The following is a 27,294-nucleotide window of genomic DNA, read 5'->3' on the forward strand; positions in this document are numbered from 1 at the left end:
CTCTTTTTTTTTCGAGATAGAATCTCGCTCTGTGGCCCAGGCTGGGGTCAGGGAGGGCCTACACTTAAGTGGACCCTGAGGAATGCAGAGGTGTGAGTCAAGCACACAGGGACAGTGGGGGGCCAGGAGGTGCTGTGAGGGGGCTCTGCTGGGACAGTGTCAGAGGGCACAGGGGAGCCCAGCACACTCAGCTGAAGCCCAGGATGAAGAGGGACTGGGCGGGGGAGGGGGAGGCGGCAGGGGCAGCAGCTGTCATGCCAAGTGGGCGTGCCCATGCACAAAGCTGAGCTTTACCCAAGGGCAGCGGAAGCTGGGGGAACCCACAAACCCCCTCCTCCTCCTCCTTCCTGTTCACAGCCTTCGGAGGAACCCTCAGCTCCTGGGACAAGATGGGATACACCTGCCATGCTCCCTACCTAACACTTGGCCTGGCCTCACATCCTTCCCCTGAACCTGGGCAGGCCTCAAACATCTGCAGGAGAGACCCCTTCCTGTGGGGAGTGAGTCTGCACACAAAGAGAGGGTAGTCCAGGAAGATGGAGAACAGGAAGGGCTTTGTAGCCCCCGCATTAGCTCTTCACTCGTAAACTCTTCTGCCTCCCAAATTCGAGGCCTTGAGGGTCAGTATCAACTACAGTTGAAGAGCTCAGGAGACTGCACTCGGTGGTCATGTTCACGGCCCGGCTGAGCCACTGATCCGCATGTGGCCTTGTGCAAATCCCTGAACCCCTCGGTGTCCAAGTTTCCTCTCTGGATTTCTTATCAGGATTGAAGGAACTAAGGTCGGTAAAGGGCCCAGCACAGTGGCCAGCACATAGCGTGCTCCATCGGTATGAATCGTGGTCATTGTTATGAGTCAGTGAATGAGCTCCCCGTCACCAAGAGTATGTAAGCAAAGGGCTGGGGACCTGCTCTCAGGAATGCTGGAGAGGGCATCACAGGCCCGGGTGCAAGGAGGGATTCGATGACATCTACACTTTTCAATCTCAAAGGTCCCTCAGCTTCCTTCCTCCACCAACCCGCCCACAAGCAAACCCGGCCACACAGCTGAGTGCTGGCTGCAGAGGGCAGGCAAAATGTCAAGAAATTTCCCCGAGAGATCAAAGAAGGGGTTTTTGTGGGTTTTTCTTTTTTCTTCTCTGGCTACACGGAAGCACCAGGTCAATAAAACACCAGTAAAATGCCCCACCCACCACACCAATATGGAGTATTCAGCCCCAGCCAGCACTGGGCCTTAGAGAGGGGAAGTGGGGAGGAGGGAGCCCCCTCTTCCTAAGTCACAGCTTTTAAGTGGAGGGAGCCTGGGACCTGAGATGTCATTTTTCTCTCCACCCACTCCCCATCAAGGCCCTTTCAGGCTGGAGTCAAAGGGGCCAGAAGAGGATGAGAAGGAAGTGTCTTTCTCCTTGTGGCTGGGATTGTGGGTCCCATGAAAAGTCATAGAACACTGTGGGCCACTCCATTCCAGAGGATAAAACCACAGCAAGCGGGCCCTGGGAGAACTGAGTGGGAACCACCACCAACCATCAGGCTAGCAAGGGAAGGCCTCATGGAGGAAGGGGTTCCAGAATTGCAGCAGGTAGGGACGGAGGGGAGGGCATCCCACATGGGGACAGGCATGTCCAAAGGCCCAGAAACTAGGCCTGGCACAGTGGCTCATGCCTGTAATCCCAGCACTTTATGAGGCCAAGGCGGGCAGACCACCGGAGGTCAGGAGTTGAAGACCAGCCTGGCCAACACGGTGAAACCCCATCTCTACTAAAAATACAAAAACTAGCTGGGTGTGGTGGCACATGCCTGTAATCCCAGCTACTCAGGAGGCTGAGGCAAGAGAATTGCTTGAACCTAGGAGGCGGAGGTTCCAGTGAGCCAAGATCACACCACCGCACTCCAGCCTGGACTACAGAGACAGACTCTATCTCAAAAAAAAAAAAAAAAAGAGAGAGAGAGAAATAAAAATTTGTTGGATGGATGATGAATGGATGGATGGATGGATGGATGGATGGATGGATAGAAAGGTAGATGAGAAAATGGCCAGGAGAGGGGTGGGTGTATGGATGGGGGCGGTGAATGGGAGGATAATTGGAGGGATATGGGAAGGCGATGGTGCTATGGACTGAATTGTGTCCCCCACAAAGTTCATATGTTAAATGTGTTGAAACCCTAACCCCAGTGTGACTGTATTTGGAGATAGGACTTTTAGGAGATAATTAAGGTTAAATGAGGTCATAAGGATGGGGCCCTAATCCAGGGGGATTGGTGGCATATATGAAGAGGGGGAAAGAGAGAGAAAGAGAGAGAGAGATCGATCTTCCCACCATGAGAAGACTGCCATCTGCAAGCCAAGAAGACAGCCCTCACCAGAAACCAAATACTCCAAAAACCTTGATCTTGGACCTTCAAGCCTCCAGAACTGTAAGAAATAAACGTCTATTGTTTAGGTCACCCAGACTACAGTATTTTGTTATGGCAGCCCCAGCAAACTAATACAGATGGATGGATGGATAGTGGCTAGATGGGAAGAAAAATGGAAAGGGGATGGGAGGGGTGGGTTGGTGAGTGGTTAAAAAGATGGGTGGGTGGGCAGGTACATGGATGGGTGGGTGGGTGAGGGGGGCAGGTACTTGGATGGATGGGTGGATGGCCGACCAGTGAAGCACTGAAAAAACCAGGGGACCCACCTAATAGATCATTCAAAATCAACACTAAACCAAAAATAAAAGCAAGAAAGTCCAATAGCATCCAACCCACTACTTTTGCCCATACAATGAATACTTTGAATCATTGTTGGAAATACAAATCAAAATCAAATACAAAAACATCAAATTCTTTCCAAGAATGTTTCCCTCTGTCCTTTGGTGGCCTGAGCACGAGCCTGGTCTGCATCTCATGGGGGAGTTGAGGCCACAAGTCTAGGAACTGACTGACCTGGGTTCCCGCGCAGCTCCAGTGGAATAGCCCTGATGGGCATAACCTGTCACCACCCTCCAGACAGTACAGCTGGGTGGATGGGCCCCTCTGCCCCCACTGTCGGAAGCCCTCCAGACGATGCCCGCCCACTTGCAATGGCCTGCTGTCCTCAAAGCAAGAAGTGGCGATGATGAACCAGACACACACAGACTCCCTCCCACCCCTGCTGGCACAGCTAAAGGCTGATGTCCCTGTGACAATCTCTGTTCCTGGAGGTCAGAGACCACGAGGGCATCGTTATGTCCTGCCCCGCCCATCTAAGACCACTGGTGGTGCCTTGGGACTTTTGATAATAACCACAGGGGCAGAAATGCCTCATGACCCTATTCCAGCTGCTTATCTCCTCGGGCCTAAGCATCATCTACAAAATGGAAAGAACAACACTCACCCCAGCTCCAGAAGGATTTCCTGGTAATTGACTAGAAGTCAATCACGGTGCTGGGGGTGGGGGAACATTCCAGAAAGGGAGCTCTGGTCTGGGAGACTGGTCTCAGAGAAATCTATTGTCCAGGTTGACCCAGGATAAACATGTGTCCTGAGCTGGGGCAGTCAAGAACGGCAAAGAGGCCAGGCATGGAGGCTCATGCCTGTAATCCCAGTGCTTTGGGAGGCTGAGGCAGGAGGACTAATTGAGCCCAGGAGCTCAAGACCAGCCTGTGCAATATAGCAAGACTTTGTCTCTATTTTAAATTAATATAAAAAAATTAGGCCGGGCACGTTGGTTCATGCCTGTAATCCCAGCACTTTGGGAGGCTGAGGCGGGTGGATCACCTGAGGTCAGGAGTTTGAGACCAGCCTGTCTCTACTAAAAATACAAAATTAGCCAGGTGTGGTGGTGCATGCCGGTAATCCCAGCTACTTGGGAAGCTGAGTCAGGAGAATCGCTTGAACCCGGGAGGTGGAGGTTGCAGTGAGCCGAGATTGCACCATTGCACTCCAGCCTGGGCAACAAGAGCAAAACTCCATCTCAAAAAAAATAAAAATAAAAATAAGAGAGAAAAGAAAGAACTGCAAAGGACTTCTGGGCCCCAGAAATGAAGGGTGGTCAGAGGATGTTGACAGCCCAGGCTTTGAGGTCTCTGAGCCCTGGGCCCCAGCCCTGATCATTCCACCATTTCCCAACTGTGTGACCCTGGTCATCAAGGGAAGTAGCTGGAACTTAACCCTGCCAAGCCCCAGTAGCCTCATCTGCAAATTGAGTGTAATAAAGGATCATTGCAAGCACTTAATGAGATGATGCCGTGCATATAAAGGTCTCGGACTCATGGATAGTAAGTGTCCAATAAAGGGCAGCTCTACGTTAAAAATAAAAACTCATGGAGATGGACATTCTGGTGGCAGCAAGAAACACAGTCTCAATTCTACAGCCCTAGCCTTCCGAGAGAGTCCCTGGACTCCGCGATGCTAGGAATGACCTGCAGAAAACTGTAGCCAATTATGACGATGACAGTTGGCTCCAATTTCCCCACTCATCAATCCCCCAAGAGGGTCATCAATTGAGGACAAATTTCCCCTTTCCCCCCTTCTCCCCACCCCCAACGCCCCCACTCACCCGTGGGGCAGCGGTAACAGCACCTCCTGACAGCCTTGTCATAGTAGTGGCTGGGGTTTCCATGACAGGTGTCCTCGAAGGGTCGATCCTGGCAGGTCAGAAAAGCTGGTGAGGCCAGGTGGATCCCAGATATCCATACTCCCTCTGTCCCCACCAGTCCCAGGAGGCCTGAGACGGAGCTTTGTAATATAGGAGAGAAATCAGGACGAGAACTCCTGATTCCACAAACCCACACCGCCCTTACGCTTCCCCCTGCTACTCCAGCTCAGGCCAGAAACTTTAGCGTCTCCCTTGACTCTCTCCTCTCAAACAACCTATCAGCAAATTCTCCTGGCCCTTTTCATACCATAATCATCACCACCTTCACCTGGGGCTAGTCACCATGCCCTCGCCCTGGGATTAACATAATTGCTTCCTACCTTGTCTCTGGGATGGGCCCAACAATACAAATTTCTGGTAAACGTATTTGTTGAAGTCTAACACACCCGTACAAAAAAGTGCACAGATCTCAAGTTACAGCCAACTGCATTTTTACAAGATGAACGCACCAGGCAATCAGCACCCAACTCATCAAATGGGACCTTGCCAGCCCCAGCTCCTCCGTCATCCCCCCTCCCACACACTCCTCCCAAAAGGCTGATTTCTATCGCTCTATTAGTGTTGACTGCTTTTGGATTTTACATAAAGTAGAATTACGCAGTCCATTCCCCTGCAACCGGCCTCTTTAATTCAGCATTATATTGTGAGAATCATTCACACTGTTGCAAATAACAGTTGCTCATTTCTGTCCATTGCTTTGCAGTATAGCATCACACGAGTATGCACAATTTATTTGTCTAGTCTACTGTCTTTTTTTTAATTTGTTGAGACAGAGTCTTGCTCTATTGCCCAGGTTGGAGTGCAGTGGTGCAATCTCAACTCACTGCAACCTCCACCTCCTGGGCTTAAATGATTCTTGTGCCTCAGCCTGCCAAGTAACTGAGACTACAGGTGTGTGCCACCATGCCCAGCTAGTTTTTGTATTTTTAGCAGAGAGAGTTTCACCATGTTGGTCAGGCTGGTCTTGAATTCCTGACCTCAAATGATCCACCTGCCTTGGCCTCCCAAAGTGCTGGGATTACAGGTATGAGCCACCACTCCGGGCCTGCTCTCGATAGACATTCCACTTTTTGGTTATTATGATAGTGCTGCTGGGAACATTCCTGTACACATGTTTTAGTGTCCAAACGTACACGCTTTTGTTGGCTATATACCTAGGAGTGGAACTGCTGGGGCATAAGGCATGTTCAGTTCTGATAGATTCTCCATCCAGGCTTCTAAAGTAGTCGTACTAGTAGGCACTTCCCTGCAGTGTCTGAGGATTCCAATTGCTCCACATCCTTGTCAGCACTTGGTGGTATCAGTTTTTAAAAGTTTAGCCATCTTGTTGGATCTGTAGTGATACCTCATTGTGGTTTTTATTTGCATTTCTCTGATAAGTAATGTTGTTGGGCACCTTTTCCCACATTTATTAACCATTTAGGCATTCTTTTTTGTAAGATGCCTATTCAGGTCTTGTGGCCATTTTTTTTGTAATTGGGTTGTCTGGCTTTTCTTATTGATGTGTAGGGTTCTTTACATATTCTAGATACACGGCTTTTGTTGATTATATGTACTGCAAGTATCTTCTCGCATCCTCTGGCTTGCCTTTTCACTTTCTTTTTGAAGGCTTTTGATGAACAGACATTCTTAGCTTTAATAAATTACATATACCAATCTTTTCTTTTATGGTTAATGCCTTTTTTTGTCCTGTTTAAGAAATATTTGCCCACTCAGTGTCACTTAGATATTCTCCTACATTAACTCCTAGATGAGATTGTTTAATCGTTCATATTCAAGTTTCATTCTTGTGCATGGTGTGAAGTAGGGGTCGGAGAGGCTCACTCTCTTCAGGAAGGCGTGGTTTTTGTTTTGTGGGTTTTTGTGGGGGTTTTTTTGTTTTGTTTTTGTTTTTTTTTTTGAGACAGGGTCTCACTCTGTTGCCCAGGCTAGAGTGCAATGGTGCAATCATGGCTCACTGCAGCCTCAGCCTCCCAGGCTGAAATAGTCCTCTCTTTTGCCTCAGCCTCCCAAGTAGCTGGGGCCACAGGCATGCACCCCCACACCCATCTAATGTTTTATTTTTTTGTAGAGACTGGGTCTTGCTATGTTGCCCAAGTTGATCTCAAACTCCTGAGGTCAAGTAATCCTCCTGCCTCAGCCTCCCACAATGCTGGGATTACAGGCGTGAGCCACCTGGCCCGGCCTCAGGAAGATATGTTTTTACCAAGCCCCCCATGTGTTTCAAGGGTTCTTTGAAAGTGAAGCACCATCATAAGAAAGGGTTCAAGAGAGGAAATTCTTTGTTGAGATTCCAGGGAAGGAGTTTTGTCTTTCCAGATGGAATGACAGGGGAACACCATTGCACTTTTCTGGGGTGATCCAGGATGTGAAACTTCTGGGGTGGAGCGAAAGGGAAAAGAAGGGAAGCAGGAAGGGAGGCAAGAGAAGGGAAGCAGGAAGTGAGGCAAGAGAAGGGAAGCAGGAAGTGAGGCAAGAGGCAGGGAGGAAGCCTTGTAGCATTTCCATGTCTTCAGCACCCAAGATGGTGCCTGGCAGAAAGGAGGTGGCCCCTGGTGTGATGTGGGGCTTTCTTGGTTTAGGGAAGGAAGCAGAAGCCACTTTCCCCCAGGAGAGAGGCCTGGCTGGCCTAAAGGGCTACCTGACTCTTCTCTCCACTCGAGGGAGCAGTGAAGCTTCTGGCATGTTCAGGAAGCAGCAGAAAGCAGCAGCGTGGCTGGAAGGTGGATAAATGGGGTGTTGGTTACATCGTTCTTTTTTTTTTTGCATGTCTGAAACATGTCACCATATTAATTTGAAATAATACATGAACCTGATATTTGCCCAATAGTCACATGGCGCTTGAGTTGTCTCCCTTCTTATTTAATCCAGAGCCCAGGGCCTTGAGGACACCCTCCTCCCTCCAGCAGGAGAGGAAAGTGTCCTCTCTTAAGTCACCCAGAGGGCTCCCGGGAGCCTCTCCAGGGGGGCAGGAACCTGCCAGGACACCCGAAGTGCTCCTAACCCACAGCATCTCACCGGGTGAGTTCAGTAGCCTGCGCCTGGGGCTGGCTGGAGGTGTGAGGGCTCACTGGCAAGGCCTGCTGAGTGTGGGAACATTCTGGGTCCTTGTCCTTGGTCTCCCCTCCCGGCCTGCCTGCTAATCTCACTGACAGCTATGGAGTCTATGGGGACCATGGGCCCAGGCCCTGCTCACTCTGCTGGGGCCTGGGGCACACCTGGGGGGCTCTGGCTGCTTATGTTTCCCTCCTGCCATCACACCTGGGTCAATGGAGGGGTAGGGGGTGCAGAGAATGGGGAGCCCATGGTATTGCACATTACTCCCCCGAGTCTGGCCTTGGGTGCCTGCTTTCACACAACTCCTCCTTTACACACTGCTAGCTCTTTGGGGCCAGATCACTACCCCATGTTACAGATGAGGAAACTGCAGCCCAGAGAGGTGTAGCCACCTGCCCAAGGTCACACAGCAACTACGTACAGAGAGGTTTGAGCTTCACCGTGTCCCCAATTCTCCCCCATCTCTGGGCCACAAGCTACCCATCTTTAAAATAAAAAAATCCCAGGGCTGGGCACGGTGGCTCACGCCTGTAGTCCCAGCACTTTGGGAGAATGAGACAGGAGGGTCAGCTGAGGCCAGGAGTTCGAGACCAGCCTGGCCAACATGGCGAAACCCCGTCTCTACTAAAAATACAAAAAAATTAGCCAGGAGTGGTGGTGGGTGCCTGTAATCCCAGCTACTCAGGAGGCTGAGGCATGAGAATCGCTTGAATCTGGGAGGTGGAGGCTGCAGTGAGCGAAGAACGCACCATTGCACTCCAGCCTAGGCAACAAGGGTGAAACTCCATCTCAAAAAAATAAATAAAAATAGGTATTAAAAGCCCAAATATCCTCAAAAGAGCGTTCCCAGGAGAAACAAGCTCGACCACTCTGCTATCAAGTTCCCACTGACCACAGAGTCTGCCATGAAGAAGATAGAAGACAACAACACACTTGTATTCACTGTGGATGTTAAAGCCAACAAGTACCAGAGCAAACAGGCTGTGACAAAGCTCTATGGCATGGATGTGGCCAAGGTCAGCGCCCTGATTCGGCCGGATGGAGAGAAGAAGGCATATGTTCCACTGGCTCCTGATTACAATGCTTTGGATGTTGCCAACAAAACTGGGATCATCTTGGCTGGGCACGGTGGCTCATGCCTGTAATCTCAGCACTCTGGGAGGCTGAGGCCAGCAGATCACCTGAGGTCAGGAGTTCGAGACCAGCCTGGCCAACGTAGCAAAACCCCGTCTCTGCTAAAAATACAAAAATTAGCCAGGTGTGGTGGTGCATGCCTGTAATCCCAACTACTCAGGAGGCTGAGGCAGGAGAATCCCTTGAACCCAGGAGGCGGAGGTTGCAGTGAGCCGAGATCACGCCACTGCACTCCAGCATGAGCAACAGAGTGAGACCCTGCCGCAAAAAAAATAGAGAATTAAAAAATAAAGTAGTGATAAAAATAAAGTAGTGATAAGTATACGTAAAGAGAGTGAGAACACAGATGTACAAAGCCACATATGAAAATAGCATCTCAAGGACAACAAATGCTGGGAGGTGGTGGCTTCTTTTCAGCAATAATTCTCGGTAAATCCATAGCTTGCCACCGGAGGGCAGTCTTCTTGCTGTGCGGAGGGGCCGTGGGATCTCAACCTGGTGGGATGGCCAGCCTGTGCCTCTCAAATCCCCTTGGAAGGAGGAGCAGAGGACTTAGGGCCCCATTTTCCATGTGGAGCTGAGCGAGGAAGGGGCACCCCCTTCCCCTTACACAGGCCCTTCACCTGTCCCAGCTCCCGGTGGAGAAGGAGGAAAGGGCCGGGGCGTCTGCCGCTGCCCGGAGAAGTCTGGCCCTGTGAATTTCCAGGCCCACCCTGCCTGGCTCATCAGCTCCTGCTGCCCTGAGGAAGAGAGAGAGGGGAGCTGGGATGTGCTCCGGCCCTTGCCTGGGAGGGAAGGAGGGATCAGAAAGCGAAGAGTGGGAGGGGGAAGCCCAAGGACTGGAGGGGGGGCTTTTGGGTGGAGTTCCCCGCAGGTTCAAGGCAAAGTGAGGTGTCCACAAGGTAATGAGCTGTGCAACCGGAGGCCCTCCGCCCCACCTTAGTGGCACCAAGATAAAGAGAGGGTGGCCTAAAACCTTACCATTTTCAGGTCTGTCTATTTTCAGGTTGGTTTGGTTTTCCCTACAAGACCAGTTAAAGTTCACTTTCAAAAAGCCCCACCTGGTCTCAGCCGGACCATACCTGTGGGAGACGAGTCTTGAAGTTGTGGGGTGGGCGGGGAGTTAGATCAAATGCAAAATCCCCGAAGGGGCCAGAGCTGAGCAGGGCCAGCGAGGTAAGCACCCCTCCCCTCCCTGTCTCCTGGGGATCTCCACCGCTGTGCGCTCTGTTATTCAAGGTGAGGCCCCGGGCCAGCAGCAGGGGCACCACCTTGGAACTTTCTCAAAATGCAGAACCCCAGACCTCCCTAATTGGAATCTGCATTTTAACAAGAGCCCCAGGGAGTTTGAGATGCGCTGACCTAGCAGAAGCTGAGCAGAAAGAAGTGCAAATGCTGGAACGGTTTGCTTTCCATAGCAAAAGTAATTCTAATAGCCACCAACTGTCAGCCCATTTTACAGATGGGAGAGACTGAGACGTAAGGATGAGAAATCTGCCCAAAGTCACACAGCTGGTCAGTGTTAGAGCCAGGATTCGGCACGTGCTCTGATCCGCCAGCTTCTGCTGCCTGGGGTGGGGGGGTGCTGTAGTCCAGGGCTCTGAGATCCCTGCTCCCCACTCCCCATGAGACTGAGGGTTTTTTTGTTTTTGTTTTTTAAGACAGAGTACTCGCTCCGTCGCCCAAGCTGGAGTGCAGTGGTGCGATCTCAGCTCACTGCAACCTCTACCTCTCAAGTTCAAGCAATTCTCCTGCCTCAGCCTCCCAAGTAGCTGGGACTGCAGGCGCTTGGCACCACACTTGGCTAATTTTTGTATTTTTAGTAGAGGCAGGGTTTCACCATGTTGACCAGGCTGGTCTCGAACTCCTGACCTCAAATGAGCCACCCACCTCAGCCTCCCAAAGTGCTGGGATTACAGGCATGAGCCACCATGCCTGGCCGAGACTGACTGCTTTTTGAAATGCTTGCTTCTCCCTGGCTCCCAACCTATCACTAGTTCTGTCTGTTTAACCTGCAGTTTTACCCCCACATCTACCAGCTCTTCCTCACCTTCCCGCCATCTGGACTTGACAGTGACCACCTGAGGGTCTCCTCTCGTCTACCCCATCCACCACGCCCAGCTCACAGTGCAGACACCAGACTGATCTTTTGAAAACACGATCTACTGTCTTCCCCTCCATCCTATTGAAGACCCTCAGATGGCTTCCAACCCAGCTATAAATAAAGCCCAAAGTCTTGTGTTCGCTTCGATAGCACATATACTAAAATTGGAGCAATACAGAAATTAGCATGGCCCCTGCATAAGGATGATATGGAAATTCATGAAACAGTCCATATTTAAAAAAAAAAAAAACCAAAGTCTTAACAGTGGCCCAAGAAGCCCTGCCCTCCTTGCCTGCCTGTGAAGCCCCTGGTACTCTCTCCTACCAGCCTCTTTTTGCCACTGGCACCCCACGGGCACCCCACTCCCTGCAGCAGCCTGTGCGTGCTGTTTCCCTGCCTGCACTGGTCCCTAAATCCAGTGCACCCCCATTCATCCTTGAGACCTCACTCGTGAGTGCCACTTCCTCTGGGAAGCCCTCTCTGATCACCCCCATCCAGGTCATGTGCTGTGTGCCTACCGGAAGCTTTAAGGGACTGTTGGTTTCCCTGCTCACTAAGGTTGTTGGCAGAATTCAGTTCCTTGTGGTTGTAGGACTGAGGTCTTGTTTCTTTGCTGACAGCCAACTAAGGGCTGTTCCCTGCTTCTAGGGACTGTGGCATCCTTTGGCTCATGGCCCCCTTACTCCATCTGCAAAGCCGGCAATGGTGGGCTGAGTCCTTCTCACATCACATCTCTCTCTTTGCCTCTATCATCTCTCTCTAACACAGCCAGGAAGGGTTCTCTGCTTTTAAGGACTCCTGTGATTAGATTGGGCCTGCCCTGATAATCCAGGATCATCTTCCTGTCTCAAGATCCATAGTCTCGGGTTCCAAGGATTAGAATGTGTGGACATTTGGCCAGGCGAAGTGGCTCGCACTTATAATCCCAGCTCTTTGGGAGGCTGAGGCAGGAGGATCACTTGAGCTCAGGAGTTTGAGACCAGCCTGGGCAACACGGCAAAGGAGAAAAACCCGTCTCTACAAAAGATACAAAAATTAGCCGGTTGTGGTGGAATGCACCTGTAGTCCCAGCAACTCGGGAGGCTGAGATGGGAGAATCTCTTCAGCCGTGGTTGGGCCACTGCACTCCAGCCTGGGTGACAGGGTGAGACCCTGTCCCAAATTAACAATGTAGAATGTATGGACGTTTTAGGGGACTATGTGTCTACCGCCACACCCTCGCTCCTAAGCAACCACGAGACTATACCACCACACGCCGAACTCAGTCACCTCCTAACTGTAGGACTCTGAACCCCTCTCTCCACACTCAGTGCTCACTTGAGCTCCAGACCAAGAGACTACCTGAAACTAAAGTCCTCCTCCTCCCCCTCTTTAAACACACCCATCCCTGGCCACAGGCTCCATCCCTGGCCACAGCAGCACCTCTCACAGTTGTCCCACTGCAAGCAGGTGCCGAGTTGAGTTTTCCCCAGTTCCTGCACAGCTGAGAAAGAGTGTGCAGGGCCCCATGCTGCCTGGCCCCAGGGTTGGAGATAAAACCCAAAGACAGTGGACACGGAACAGCATAGAGAGTGGAGCCTGGAGTCCCTGGCTGGAAGGAACTCAGGGACAGGCAAGCACCTTGAAATGATTTTTGTGTAAGAGTTGAAGAAAGAAGAAAAAAATATGAAAAGCGGCTTACCAAAGACAGGTTTATTTTGGAGAATAAAACTGAGGCCGGGCGCGGTAGCTCACGCTTGTAATCCCAGCACTTTGGGAGGCCAAGGCAAGTGGATCACCTGAGGTCGGGAGTTCGAGACCAGCCTGACCAACATGGTAAAACCCCATCTCTACTAAAAATACAAAATTAGCCGGGCATGGTGGCTTATGCCTGTAATTCCAGCTACTCGGGAGGCTGAGGCAGAAGAATCGCTTGAACCCGGGAGGCAGAGGTTGTGGTGAGCCGAGATCACGCCACTGCACTCCAGCCTGGGCAAGATGAGTGAAACCCCATCTCAAAAAAAAAAAAGAAAAAAAAAAAGAGAATAAAACCAAGAAGGCCTTCTGGCCAATTTCGTTCAGCAGCATTTTTTTTATGGACTAAGGGTATTTAAGGGTTCTGGGATGGGAGCTTTTCGCAGGCTAGGAATGTTTCTGTGTGGAGGAGAGTTTTACTGTATGCTGGGAATGTCTCTGGTCAGAGGGGAGGTTATCTCGGGGCTGGCATGTCTCCAGTCGGATGGGGATGTTGGAATGTTTCTGGTTGGAGGTGTCATTTGTGGTTTATGGTCATGCTGACGTTAGCCGTTAGGCTGACGTTTTGGGGCTGGATTTAGGCGGTTTTTAATCAAGGAGAATTTAAAACGGCGATGCTTGTCCAAGATGGTGACACTCCTGCTCTGTCAGTTAGCAAGAATCATATCATCCTCACTGGGTCCCCAGGACCTAGGGTGATATATTCACATATGTGCTCATATACGTCTCCTTACATGGCAAAGGGGAATCAGGGTGGTAGATGGCATCGAGGTTGTGAACCCGCTGACTTTCAGATGGGAGATTCTTCTGGATTATCCAGGGGAGCCCAGTGCAATTTAAGGGAACTTAAAAATGCAAGAGGGAGGCAGAAGAGAGAGTCAGGGAGTCAGAGAAAGAGATGAGTATGGAAGCTCTTCACTGTCATTTCCCAAACAGCATTTCATCAAATCCTGGGGCTACCAGATGGTAACAGATGATAGCCAGAAGAACACGGCCAGGTGCAGTGGTTCACACCTGTAATCCCAGCTCTTTGGGAGGCCAAGGTGGGAGGATTGCTTGAGCCCAGGAGTTCAAGACCAGCCTGGGCAACATAGCAAGACCCTGTCTCTATAAAAAAAAAAAAAAAAAAATTTTTTTTTTTTGACAGAGTCTCACTCTGTCGCCCAGGCTGGAGTGTAGTGGTGCGATCTCGGCTCACTGTAACCTCTGCCTCCCAGGTTCAAGCGATTCTCCTGCCTCAGCCTCCCGAGTAGCTGGGATTACAGGCATGTGCCACCACACCTGGCTAAGTTTTGTATTTTTAGTAGAGATTGGGTTGCACCATGTCTCAAACTCGTAACCTCAAGTGATCCACCTGCCTCAGCCTCCCAAAGTGCTGGGATTACAGGCATGAGCCACTGTGCCCGGCCTAACAAAATTTTTTTTTAATTAGCTGGGCATGGTGGCATGTGCCTCTAGTCCCAGCTACTCAAGGAACTAAGGTGGGAGGATTGTTTGAGCCCAAGAATTCGAGGTTACAGTGAGCTATGATTGCAACACTGCACTCCAGCCTGGGCAACAGAGTGAGACCCTGTCTCATAAATAAATAAACAAACAAACAAACACAAATAATCACTGGAGTCCATTTGAGAGGTTTCCATTTTAGATCACGGGGCTTCTCAGAACCTTTGATGTGGTTACTTACTCTTTGATTCTCCAAGGAAGGATATGGGAGCTAGTCAGAAAACTCTGCAATGTTTCTCAAACTTCGTTGGCCATAGAACCTTTTTTTCTCAGAACTGCCATTGCCAGAAAGTGAGTTTGAGGCCGGGCCTGGTGGCTCATGCCTGTAATCCCAGCACTTTGGGAGGCCGAGGCGGGCGGATCACTTGAGGTCAGGAGTTTGAAACCAGCCTGGCCAATACGGCGAAACCCCCTCTCTACTAAAACTACAAAAATTAGCCGAGCGTAGTGGTGCACGCCTGTAATCCCAGCTACTCAGGAGGCTGAGGTAGCAGAATCTCTTGAAGCCGGGAGGCGGAGGTTGCAGTGAGCTAAGATCACATCAGTGCACTCCAGCCTGGGTGACAGAGTGAGATTCTGTCTCAAAAAAAGAAAGAAAGAAAGAAGGTGACTTTGGGACATGTTGCCTTTGGCACTAGGGAAGCATTAAAGGGTTTCAGGGTCATTAATGTGGTGGGGAGGTGGACAGGATGGAGGAGAGCGAGTCCGTTTTAGCAAGATCACGCCTTGAGTCTGAATTTAGCAACTGGTCGATCCTCACTTCCCACCAAGAAATCCCTCCTGCCTCCCAGCAATCCCGTGCCGGCTCCATGAGCCAATTGTTGAGACTGCAGGGATCCTGAAGATTCCAGGGCCGAAGCAAGTGTTGGAGCTGCATCCTTAGCTACAACTCAGACAAGGTAAAACCCATCCAGCCCTGAAGTACGTTCCCGGGCAGCAACAGCCGCCACGGGACGATGGCAGCTACAAAGAAAAATGCAGTGGGCCGGGCGCGGTGGCTCCCACCTGAAGTCCCAGCACTTTGGGAGGCCGAGGCAGGCAGATTATTTGAGGTCAGGCATTTGAGACCAGCTTGGCCAACATGGTGAAACCCCATCTCTAGTAAAAATACATAAAAATTAGCCAGGCGTGGTGGTGGGCACCTGTAATCCCAGCTACTCGGGAGCCTGAGGCAGGAGAATCGTTTGAACCCGGGAGGCAGAGGTTGCAGTGAGCCACGATCTCACCACTGCACTCCAGCCTGGGCGACAGAGTGAGACTCTGTCAAGAAAATGAAAAAAAAAAAAAAGAAAAAGGGAAAGGGAAAAGGAAAGGGAAAGGAACGGAAAGGGAGAAAGAAAGAAGAGAAGGAGGGAGGGAGGGAAGGAAGGAAGGAAGAAAAGAAAGAGAGAGAGAGATGGATATAGTGGACCTGAAGGAAAAGGAAGCGGGGCCCAGCTCCCCGGGAGTATTTGACTTTCCGATCCTCTTGGAGGTGCCTTAGGTTCCTGCGCCAGCCTCAGGCCACTTGCTCAGAAGGGGCTTGTGTATTTACTTTTTGTTTGTCTGTTTGTTTGTTTGTTTGTTTGTTTTTAAGACAGGGCCTTGCGGTCACCCTGGCTGGAGTGCAGTCCTGCGATCATGAACACGGCTCACTACAGCCTTGACCTCCTGGGCTCACGTGATCCTCTCACCTCAGCCTCCTGAGTAGCTGGGACCACAGGTGTGTACCACCATGCCCGGCTAATTTTTTGTTGCCCAGGCTGTTCTCGAACTCCTGGGCTCATGAGATCCTCCTGCCTTGGCCTCCCAAAATGCTGGGAATACAGGTGTGAGCCTTGGCGCCCAGCCTGGTGTGTTTCCTTGCCCACCTCCCTCTCCCAGACTATGTGTGGGGAAGGGGCAGGGCACATGCCCCCCAGACCGTTTGGAGAGAGAGGAAACTCTTGGCCTGGCCGCTGCGTCCTGGCCTCCCTCACCCGAATCAAGAGTGGGAAGGGTGCCTGCCCCGGCTGGGAAGGTGAAGGTGGAGTTTAGGAGTTTCCTGGTCTCAGCAGGTTGGAACCATTTCAGTAAACTGTGTGGAGGCCACACTATCTGTGCACGCACTCTCTGAGAGCAGGAACCGTACCTGGCAGGCAGCAATCCGTCAAGAAAGTTGATGGCTGAAATGAAGCTGTGGGCGACGCCTCTAGGAGTTCTTAGCCCCCTGGAGGACCCAAGAATCCAAGGGGAACCTGCTGGGTGGGGCTTCCAAAGCAGGCCCCAGGCTCGCCCCAACCACCAGCACTGATGTGCTGTTTAACCTCTGACCCCTTCTGCTGCCTCCAGAGCCCTGGGCAAAGCTGGCAAGGACAATGGCACCATCTGTGGTGCAGAGCCTCATCACTGCAAACTCTGGAGGCTCCTTCCCCTACTGACCCAGGCAGAAGTAAAGATGGGCTCCTCTGGACTCCCGCAGGCCCCAGACAGTCCCCTACGCAGTACTGGCCACCCTCTCTTCTGTATTCCCCTTCCCACACTGCCCCCCATCGAGGGCAAGGACTGGAACTGGTTCATCTCCATGGCTGTATCCATAATGCCCCACATACAACAGGCACCTAATAAGGCTCACCTTTATTTGCACAGCACTCACTGTGTCCAGAAGCTGCTCTCAGCACTTGACACATATTAACTCATGTCATCCTTACACCAGCCCTACAATACAAGGTAGCTACTGTTATTAGCCCATTTTATAGATGGGGAAACCGAGGCACACAGAGGTAACTTAACTTGCTCAAGTCACCATCTAGTGTCAGAAGCAAGGGATAACCTTGACAGGCTGACAAAAAAGTTCATACCTTTAACGAAATGCTCTACTGTCTCTCAAAGGTGGCTCATGCCTATAGTCCCAGCACTCTGGGAGGCCAAAATGGGTGGATCACTTCAGGTCAGGAGTTCGAAACCATCCTGGCCAACATGGTGAAACCCCATCTCTACTAAAAATACAAAAATTAGCTGGCATGGTGGCACGTGCTTGTAATCCCAGCACTTTGGGAGGCCAAGGCAGGTGGATCACTTGAGGCCAGGAGTTCGAGGCCAGCCTGGCCAACATGGTGAAACCTGTCTGTACTAAAAATACAAAAATTAGCCGGGCGTGGTGGCGGGTGCTTGTGGTCCCACATACTTGGGAGGCTGAGGCAGGAGAATCACTTGAACCCAGGAGGTGGAGGTTGCAGTGAGCCGAGAGATCGAGCTCAAAAAAAAAAGAGAGAGAGGAAATGTGAGGATGGAAGGAGAGTTCAGAGTGATGCAGGGCCAGGGACCAAGGAACGCAGGCAGCTTCTAGAAACTGGAAAAAAGCAAGGAAACATTTTGCTACAGCATATCCAGAAGAAAAATAGCTCTGCTGCCTTATCATAGACTTTTTTCTTTTTTTGAGACAGAATCTTGCTCTGTCACCCAGGCTGGAGTGCAGTGCTGCGATCTCAGCTCGATGCAACCTCTGCCTCCCAGGTTCAAGCAATTCTCGTGCTTCAACCTCGCAAGTAGCTGGGACTACAGGCACACACCGCCACACCTGGCTAATTTTTGTATTTTTAGCAGAGACAGGGTTTCGCCATGTTGGCCAGGCTGGTCTCAAACTCCTGGCCCCAAGTATCTGCCCACCTCAGCCTTCCAAAGTGCTGGGATTACAGACTTGTCATAGACTTTTGACCACCAGGGCTATAAGACAATACCTTCATGTTGTTCTAAGCCACCAAATGTGTGCTAATTTGCTATAGCAGCAAAAGAAAACTAGCATATACTGTAACCAGGCTGAATAAAAGAGCCTAGGCTTGGGTTGGAACGAATGAACAGGATAATGTGGGGGCCAAAAAAAGGGGGTCTTGGGCTTGGTTAATAGAAGTAAGGTGAGTCTACTGGGGAGTGGTCTTTGGCCCAGGTGGCACCAGGACTTCTACAGTTGACTCTGGTACCCAGAGATTCATATCAGCAGCTTGAACTCTGTAGAGAGCTCCACATTTCAACACCCAACCCCCACTTGTACTTGAGCATGGGCAAAATAGAACTTTTCTCCAAAACACCTGTTCTATCCTTTGCTTGTTTTTTCCCACATCCCAAAATGACACCTCCATGCAGCCAGATTCTGAGCTCCCAAATACGGACAGGATCCCTGATTTCCCTCCTGCCCTCTGCGCTCCCACCGGACCCATCCACAGGTCCTGTTGATTCTAGCTTGAAAGCACATTCCAGCTGGGCACAGTGGCTCATGCCTGTAATCCCAGCAATAGGAGGCGCAGGCAGGAGGATCACCTGAGCCCTGGGAGTTTGAGACCAAACTGGGCAACATAGTGAGACCCTGTCTCTACATAGGTGGGCAGATCACGAGGTCAGGAGATCAGACCATCCTGGCTAACACGGTGAAACCCTGTCTCTACTAAAAATACAAAAACAAAATTAGCCAGGCGTGGTGGCGGGCGCCTGTAGTCCCAGCTACTCGGGAGGCTAAGGCGAGAGAATGGCTTGAACCTGGGAGGCGAAGCTTGCAGTGAGCCGAGATCACACCACTGCACTCCAGCCTGGGCAACAGAGCAAGACTCTGTCTCAAAAAAAAAAAAGAAAAGAAAAGAAGAAAAAGCACATTCCCACCTCTGCTCACCCCTCCCCTGGATCAATGCAATGACCTGGCTTCCTGCTCCCATCCTGCCTGCTCCCCCCAACCCCCCAGCCCCCACAGCAGACAGAAGGAACTTTAAATATATCATGCAGTATTGCTCCCCTGCCAAAAACCTCACCACAGTTCACAAAGGTCTGCACGATCTACCACCTTTCCTGCCACCTTCTCCTAACCACCCCTCTTCACTCACTTCCCTCCAGCCACCCCGGCCTCCTTCCTGTTCCTCTAGCCTCTTGGGGCTTTTACCCCCTGGGCCTGGATGCTTTTCTGCTAATCTCCCACTGGCTGCCTCCCTCTTTTCATTCCGTGTGTATGTTACCGTCTGCAAGTCCTGTTTTCCCCATCTTAGGGAGCCGCCCGTCTCTCTCACACTACAGGATTCTAATCCTCTCATTGCAACTAGCAGCAGTCTGTTGACTGTCACCCCTGTGGAATGTCAGTTCCGTGGGGCAGAGACCTGGCTATGCGGTGCATGGATGAACTCGCAGCACCCGGAGTGCTTCCTGGCATGCAGAAGGTGCTCAATAAGTGTTCATGGAATGAATGAATTGAAGAGAACAGGCAGATGAGGAGCCTTGAGCTCACGCTACGTGAGGAATAAATGTTGGAGGACAGGTGTGTGACTGGCTGAGAGACTCCGGGGACCCAAAGTCACAGTCGTCACATCGCCAGAGGCACTTCTGAAGAACAGGGAGGTGACTCATTTTCAAAACTAGATTTCAGGCCAGGCGTGGTGGCTCACCCCTGTGTTCCCAGCACTTTGGGAGGCTGAGGCGGGGGGGGCTTGTCTGAGGTCAGGAGTTTGAGACCAGCCTGGCTAACATGGTGAAATCCCGTCTCTAATAAAAATACAAAAATTAGCCAGGCGTGGTGGCACGCACCTGTAATCCCAGCTACTTGGGAGGCTGAGGCAGGAGAATCACTTGAACCTGGGAAATGGAGGTTGCAGTGAGCCAAGACAGCGCCATTGCACTCCAGCCTGGGCAACAAGAGCGAAACTCCATCTCAAAAAAAAAAAAAAAAAAAAGGCCAGGTGCAGTGGCTCATGCCTGTAATCCCAGCACTTTGAAAGGCCGAGGCAGGTGGATCACGAGGTCAGGAGTTAAGAGACTAGCCTGGCCAGCATGGTGAAACCCCATCTCTACTAAAAATACAAAAAATTAACCAGGCATGGTGGCATGCACCTGTAGTCCCAGCTACTTGGGAGGCTGAGGCAGGAGAATTGCTTGAACCCGGGAGGTGGAGGTTGCAGTGAGCCGAGATCGCACCACTACACTCCAGCCTGGGTGACAGAGAGAGACTCCATCTCAAAAAAAAAAAAAAAAGAAAGAAAAAGAAACTAGATTTCAGCATATCATGAAGATCATCTAAATGCCAAAGCTAACCCAGGATGGTGTGAGCTGCCTCAGCAAGGAGCAAGCATCCTGTCACGGGGGGCATACAGGCAGAGGCTGAATGCAAGTCCCTGGAGCCATGCCTGACCCAGAACAGCTGCTCATTTCAGATCTGCTGGATGCATGCATGCATGAATACTTGCATGTCACCAAAAGACTTAGGCATTCAGGGAGTAACTAGACTGAGCCATGTATAAAAAGTCCCTCCCCACCAGCAAGGCCACGAGAATGCCCAGTGGTTTTCAACCATAGATACCGGAAGAAGGTCCCCCACCCCCACCCCAGTATCCCCTGGGTGGACCTGGGAGGGGAGAGAGAGAAGTGGAGAACTGGTATGGCCAAGAGCTGCCTTTTTTTGACATTCTGCGTGTCTAGTCTGTGGTGGGCTCTACCCCGACCAGTCCTGGAACTGTAGGCAAGACTCTCCCCTACCTCTGGGCCTCTGCACTGAATCCTTGTCTGTGAAATGAGGACTGTGATCCCAGATGGGCCACACCCAGGGTCAGTGCACCGGCTGGACAAGCTGGCCCAGGCTGGGCTGATCTACCGTCATTGCCAAGGACCCTCAAGCCTCCAGGACTCCCCCGGGCCAGACACAGTCATCCTTCAGCCCCATTTTCCTTCTGATGATTGTCCTGATGTGAAGAAGGGTGATGAGGGAGTATAAAAACCTTAGAATGAATCACAATCTGCTCAAGAAACAAGTCTAAGTCAGATATGAGTGGGAGCAGAAGCAGAAACTTACAGTAAACGCCCCTCCTTCCGGCACTCACTGCTCTCAAGCTGAGTAACACGACTCCCTGACCCCAGAGCACTAGTGCCGCCCTGGGAAGGGATGGCTTTAAGACAAGCCAGACCCTCCTTCCACTCCTTCAGGGTCCCCTCCTCTCCAGGTCCGCCCCCCCGCCATCCTTGCCTCCCTGCAGGATTTGAGCAGCCCTGGAAATGTCCCCTTTGCAAAACAAAACCAGAAAATCTCTCCTGCCCTCTTGCCACTCCCTGAAATTCCATGATTAGCACTCCACTGTATGGAGTAACTAGCTAAGCTTTTAAAGTTAAATTGCTAGATGGAGGAGTCACACATAGAGCTTTTCTATCACCCCAGCTAAAATTCCTCTTTTTTTTTTTTTTAAATACAGTCTCACTGCCACCCAGGCGGGAGTGCTGGCTCACTGCAACCTCCGCCTTCTGGTTTCAAGCGATTCTCCTGCCTCAGCCTCCTGAGTAGCTGGGATTACAGGCGCCTGCCACCATGCCCAGCTAATTTTTGTATTTTTAGTAGAGACAGGGTCTCACCATGTTGACCAGGCTGGTCTTGAACTCCTGGCCTCAAGTAATCTGCCTGTCTTGGCCTCCCAAAGTGCTGGGATTACAGGTGTGAGCCACAGCGCCCGGCCCCAGCTAAGATACTTTCATGAGAACCTTCCTGGTCCCAGCCTGCACACTAACCCAGAGCAAAGATGCTTACATCTGGCTGGAATTGGGGGTACATGGATGTGGGAGGAAGGCTTGTTTAGCCTTAGCACTGGCAAGGAACATGATGTTGGGGAATTTCTAAGTCTACAGAGTTCACAGGAAGGCTGGGGCTTCCCCCGCCCCGCAACCCCACCACATGGTGCCTGGATGGAAAGGATGGAGCTATGGGGGAATACATTTTTCTCTGCAGATATGCACCAGTTAATCCTGGGTCATATTACAAAAAAACACAATTGGACAAGACAGTGATATGAAGCATCAGAGGCCAACTCTCAGATGGTGCCAGCTAGCAAGAAAGCATTCCTGCCTCAGAATACCAGGCGAAAAATGATGGCATCTTGGGAAAAAATCAAATAGAGATGAAAAAAGAACTTCAGGATGGGCACGGTGGCTCACGCCTGTAATCCCAGCACTTTGGGATGCCGAGGTGGGAGGATCACTTGAGGCCAGGAGCTCGAGACCAGCCTGACCAACATGACGAAACCCCATCTCTACTAAAAATACAAAAATTAGCTGGGTGTGGTGGCAGGTGCCTATAATCCCAGCTATTCAGGAGGCTGAGGCAGGAGAATCACTTGAACCCAGGAGGCAGAGGTTGCAGTGAGCTGAGATTGCGCCACTGCACTCCAGCCTGGGAGACAAAGTGAGACTGTCCCAAAAAATAAAAAAAAATTTAGGCCGGGGGCGGTGGCTCACGCCTGTAATCCCAGCACTTTGGGATGCCGAGGCAGATGGATCTCCTGAAGTCAGGAGTTCAAGACCAGCCCGGCCAACATTATGAAACCCCATCTCTACTAAAATACAAAAATTAGCCAGGCATGATGGCAAGTGCCTGTAATCCAAGCTACTAGGGAGGCTGAGACGGTAGAATCACTTGAACCCGGGAGAGGGTGGTTGCAGTGAGCCAAGATCGTGCCACTGCACTCCAGCCTGGGCAGCTGAGGGAGACTTCATCTCAAAAAAAAAAAAAAATTTTTAAACTCAAGGAAATTCAAGCCCTAATTTGGGATTTTTTTTTTTAAATAACGAGCTTCCCGAACCTTTACTGGAAAAAACAGAAGTGGGAGAAGGCTTGAGGGGCAAAAAGGAGTACTGTGTTGGGCAGGTAGTCCCTTCCCCAAAGACTCCCTGACTCCTGCCAAGAAATGACCTAGTGCCTGAGCCCAGAGAGATGCTCAGCTTCCCTGGTAGGTGAGAAATGCGAATTAAGGCAACAAGGATATAACCCTTTTCACTAATCACATTGAGAAAAATTAAAATGCTGATAAGATCGAATGTCGGTTAGGATGTGGGAAAGTTACTACTCTCTTGCACTGCTAGCGGGAGGGTAAATTGTCCAGCCACCCTGGAAGGCAGTTCGGTGGTGTCTTTTAATTTGAATGCATTTTCGCCCTGCAACCTCAGTATTCTCTTCTCAGTCTCTTGTCTAGGAAAGAATCACAGACATTTATTTCCAAAAGCATCCATATAGGGCTGTGCACTGTAGTAGCGAACAAAGAAAGAAAGAAAGAACAATGGTGGCAACCTTAGCACCCATCCATCCAGGACATAAATAAACTATGAAACATCCCATTTGGCAAAAGATCACATAGCATTTTAAAAGATAGGCAGAGGATCTGTAAGTTTCAGCATGGAAAGCTCACCAAGATGCCTCATAGACATTATAAAGCCAAATGAAGAACCATATGTACCGTAGGGTATAGTATATGGAAAACTCTATATATGTCTATTAAAACAATATAAATATGGACATGCATTTATAAAGGTCTGCAAAGGAAACACACCAAATCAATTATGGTGGTTACATCTTTGAAGGGATCAGGATGAGGCGGTGTCAAAAGACTTGGCTTTATCTGTAGCGTTTATAGTTTTGCTTTGAGAATATATTTATATATTCCTTGTGCAATTAAATATATAGTATTTTTATTTTAAAAAGGGTATGGGAGGCTGGGTGTGGTGGCTCATGCCTATAACCCTAGCACTTTGGGAGGCCGAGACGGAAGGATCACTTGAGGTCAGGAGTTCGAGACCAGACTGACCAACATGGTGAAACCTCATCTTTACTAAAAATACAAAAATTGGCCGGGTGTGGTGGCACATGCCTGTAATCCCAGCTACCTGGGAGGCTGAGGCAGGAGAATCACTTGAATCCGGGAGGCAGAGGTTGCAGTGAGCCGAGATCGAGCATTGCACTCCAGCATGGGCAACGAGAGTGAGACTCAGTCTCAAAAAAAAAAAAAAAAAAAAAAAGGTTTGGTATGAGAGTTCAGGCTGCAGTGAGTTATGATCGCACTCCAGCCTGGACAACAGAGTGAGACCCTGTCTCTAATATAAAAAAAGTGGAGGGGGCTTCACTCTACAGAAAGGAAGCACATGAGCTTCAGCTGCCAAACCAAACCAGCAAAGCCCCCCAAGCACCTCTCACATCCCTTCCTTCCCTTCATCTCCCCAAGACCTTGGCACCCCAAACTCTTACCTTCCCCCAGGTGAGGGCTTGCAGAGCTGGGACAGGGTGTCTCTAGCCAGGGCTTTGTCCCCTCTGCCCTCTTGGGGGGAAAGGGGGAATACCTCACATTGCCCGTTGGAGATGGAAGAGGGCATAGTTCCTCCCTCCTGCCTAAAGCCCACTCTGCCACTCTCCTCCCACTGCCTAAGGTTCAGATGACTAGAATTGATCCATAGCATGGAGTCCTCTCTTCCTGTAGGATTAAAGGGGAACTGGGTCTTCCCTCTCCCCCACCGTGACCCACCGCTGGACTAACAGCCTGCTCCTTCCTTTCCCTCTGTATCATTCAGCAGGCATCCACTCGCACCTACTATGGTTCTATGCAGGGGTCCACCGGGGTCCTGGGTCAGCTGAGGGCCTCTCTCTCCAGCAGCCCCTGGGCTCCGTGAAACACGCCTGGTTACTTTGCATTCTCCCCACAGTGATTAATTTGGCGCTGGCCACTGGTAAGTACTCAGTTTTCCTAAAGCAGTCCCCAAACTCAATTCTGAGGCAACCCACCATAGACTTCAGCCCCACCACTGACCTTCTTCCAGGGGCAAATGCCCACCACGTGCTCCAGCGAATTCAATCCACAGCGTTGCTTTGCCGGACGCGGATTGGGGAAGCTAATCCCGGTGGTCCTGCACCCTCACCCCACTCTCACCCACAGCCAACTCTCCCTCCTTTCCTTGACCCTCCAGCCAGTGGCCAGCTTAGAAAGGGGGCAAACAGGGGACCGCGCACACAACAGGGTAGAGCGCGGACGACCAACCTCCCATGGCTAAGGGAGGCCCCATCTGGCCTGCCCACTACTCCCACGGCCTCACCTGATCTGCCCAGGACCCCGACGGGCCCGCAGGTAGGCGGGCTAAAGAGCGCCTCCCGCGTATGGCAGTGCTCTCAGTCCAATTCACACTGAATGAATGAATCAGTCCCAGCCATCGCGGGGTGAGAAGGAGGCGCCCCCCCCCACTAGCCCTTCAGCCAGCCTCCCACCTGTGGGTGCTAGCATATTCCGGTGTTCCTGCTTGTCACCCGCGCCCCCTCACTCCAGCTGGGCAGGGAACGGGGTGAGGAGTGTCCTCCCTTGAGTCCCACGCACCCCACACTGTCCGGGCTCTGGACCGCCGGCACCTCCCCAGGCGCCCGTCACCCGCTTACCTGTGGGAAGGCTCGTAGCGCCCCCAGGAACAGCAGTCCCAGCGCGGCGAGGAGGACGCGCATCCCCGGGGCCGGACGGGAGGTGGCCTGGCGGCCCGCGCCCACCTGGGAAGCGGGGGAAGCGCGCGGCGCCCACGTGCGGTCCCGGCGGTTCTCAGCCGCGCGCGTGGACTTCAGGCTCCAGCACACTCCCGCCGCGGCCACCTAGTCCGCACCCAACGCACGCCGCGAAGTCACTTCAAAAGTGGTTGTTCCTCCGAGGTTTCAGCCTTAGTTCTCCCGTATCAAATTGGTTCCAGGAACACTTAGCTACAAGCAGCGAAGAAAAAAGGGGGCAAACACGTGCAGAGATGACTCAGGAAAAGGCACACTAGGAGACGCCTCCCTTAGCTGTTTGAATGGCCCGCCCCGGATTTGACGGAACTAGTGGTCCTGGCTCTAGGGAGTGTGCTGCCCGCCGCACCTGGGCTGCGGGGAGCGGAGGCAGGCAGCTTCTGGCCCTGGGGGTGGGGACTCACAGGATATTAGGAGGCCCCAAGGGGGTTCCAATGCCCCCACCTCCACTCCTGCCCCAAGAAACGGTGAAATGTGAGTAGTTTCCTGTCCCTGACACGATCAGCCAGGACCTTCTCCCATGCCCTTGAGATTCTTTGGAAGGGACAACTGGCCTAGGGAGACTGCAGAAAAAGCAACCATCACCCACCCATCCCCATTCATAAGCATTTGCTGTAAAATGAATCAGTGAGTGGATGATAAATTGGTGGATGGATGGATGGATGGATGGATGGATGCATAGGTGGGTGGATGGATGGATGGATGGATGGATGGATGGATGCATAAGTGGATGGATGGATGGATGGATGGATGGATGGATGGATGGATGGATGCATAGGTGGGTGGATGGATGGATGGATGGATGGATGGATGGATGGATGCATAAGTGGATGGATGGATGGATAGATGGATGGATGGATGGATGGATGGATGCATAGGTGGGTGGATGGATGGATGGATGGATGGATGGATGCATAAGTGGATGGATGGATGGATGGATGAGCAGCAGGTGAGTGGGTAAATGGGTGGGTGGATGGGTGGATGGATGGATGCATAGATGGATGGATGGATGGATGCATAGGTGGATGGATGGATGGATGGATGAGCAGCAGGTGAGTGGGTAAATGGGTGGGTGGATTGGTAGATGGATGGACTGAATGTTGGAGAAACTGATGGATGGTATAGATCATTTTATTTCCCTGAGGCCTGACCCTTTAGAGTTTTCTTCTTGGAGGAGGCGGCTGGCACTCTCACCTAACAGAAATGATTCAAGCCTCCTCGTACTATGTTCTCATTTGCTGGTGAATGATTTTCCCTTCCAGTGCTTCCCCATCCCCTGGGTTTTCTCTTTGCTCCTTTTATTCCACATTCCATGTGTCTGTGTTGAGCATCTGCTGGGTGGGCCACAGGTCAAGGGTTCTTTTGACTGATTTTGTTTGGTTTTCAGATGTGAAAGCCAAGGCTCAGAAATAGGCAGGCAGTCCTAGGTGCTCTAATTAAGGGTGGGCCAGTTATTTTCCCTGAGCCCAGAATGGCCTAAGGATACTCTGGCTTCTGTGTCTACCTTGATCTGTCCTGCGAGGTACCAGGCCTCCATCAGGTGAAGGCCCTATAGGGTAGGAGTGATAACCTCCCACCAGGAACTTCCCAGCAAGGTCTCCACAACTGACCACTCCATGCTCAACCCTCCTGGGGCTGCTGGACTCCACTTGGGAAAACTGCTCCATCATGCCCCTTCCCAAGAGACCCACTTCCAGACTCTCCTCTGGATGTACCAGGCCCAGTATCTTAGGCTGTTTGAGCTGGGACTATGTTAAACAATGAGGTAAGCAATTATGGAAGTGACCTGCCTGTGATAATGACAGAACCAGACAGGGACAGGAGGAACGCAAGACACCTGCTTCCCAGTCCAGAGCTTTCTACTACAAA

General features: G+C 51.3%; 1 protein-coding gene and 1 non-coding gene across 36 annotated transcripts in view; one reads left to right on the forward strand and one right to left on the reverse strand.

Annotated features, from left to right (window-relative positions):
* Positions 1–25,836, reverse strand: part of TNFRSF8 (TNF receptor superfamily member 8) — a 79,901-nt gene extending 54,065 nt beyond the window's left edge. For 4 of the 35 annotated variants that reach the window (XM_016954214.4, XM_016954212.4, XM_016954210.4 and 1 more), the window contains exons 1-2: positions 25,312–25,836; positions 4,523–4,610 (exon numbers count right to left, since the gene is read on the reverse strand). In XM_016954214.4, coding sequence (XP_016809703.1) covers positions 4,523–4,610; positions 25,312–25,374 — 151 coding nt within the window. In that variant the 5' untranslated portion in view covers positions 25,375–25,836. Of the gene's footprint in view, positions 1–4,522; positions 4,611–16,746; positions 16,830–24,138; positions 24,450–24,475; positions 24,545–24,694 lie in introns of those variants that run through there. The other 31 variants (XM_063786069.1, XM_063786030.1, XM_063786065.1 and 28 more) reach the window with 27 other exon arrangements.
* LOC112207006 (U6 spliceosomal RNA) lies at positions 11,051–11,154 on the forward strand. Its single transcript, XR_002941484.2, has one exon. It is a non-coding gene; the product is annotated as a U6 spliceosomal RNA (small nuclear RNA).
* Positions 25,837–27,294: the final 1,458 nt, after the last annotated feature.

This window comes from Pan troglodytes, chromosome 1 (genome assembly GCF_028858775.2).
Source record: "Pan troglodytes isolate AG18354 chromosome 1, NHGRI_mPanTro3-v2.0_pri, whole genome shotgun sequence".
NCBI classification, from domain to species: Eukaryota; Metazoa; Chordata; class Mammalia; order Primates; family Hominidae; genus Pan; species Pan troglodytes.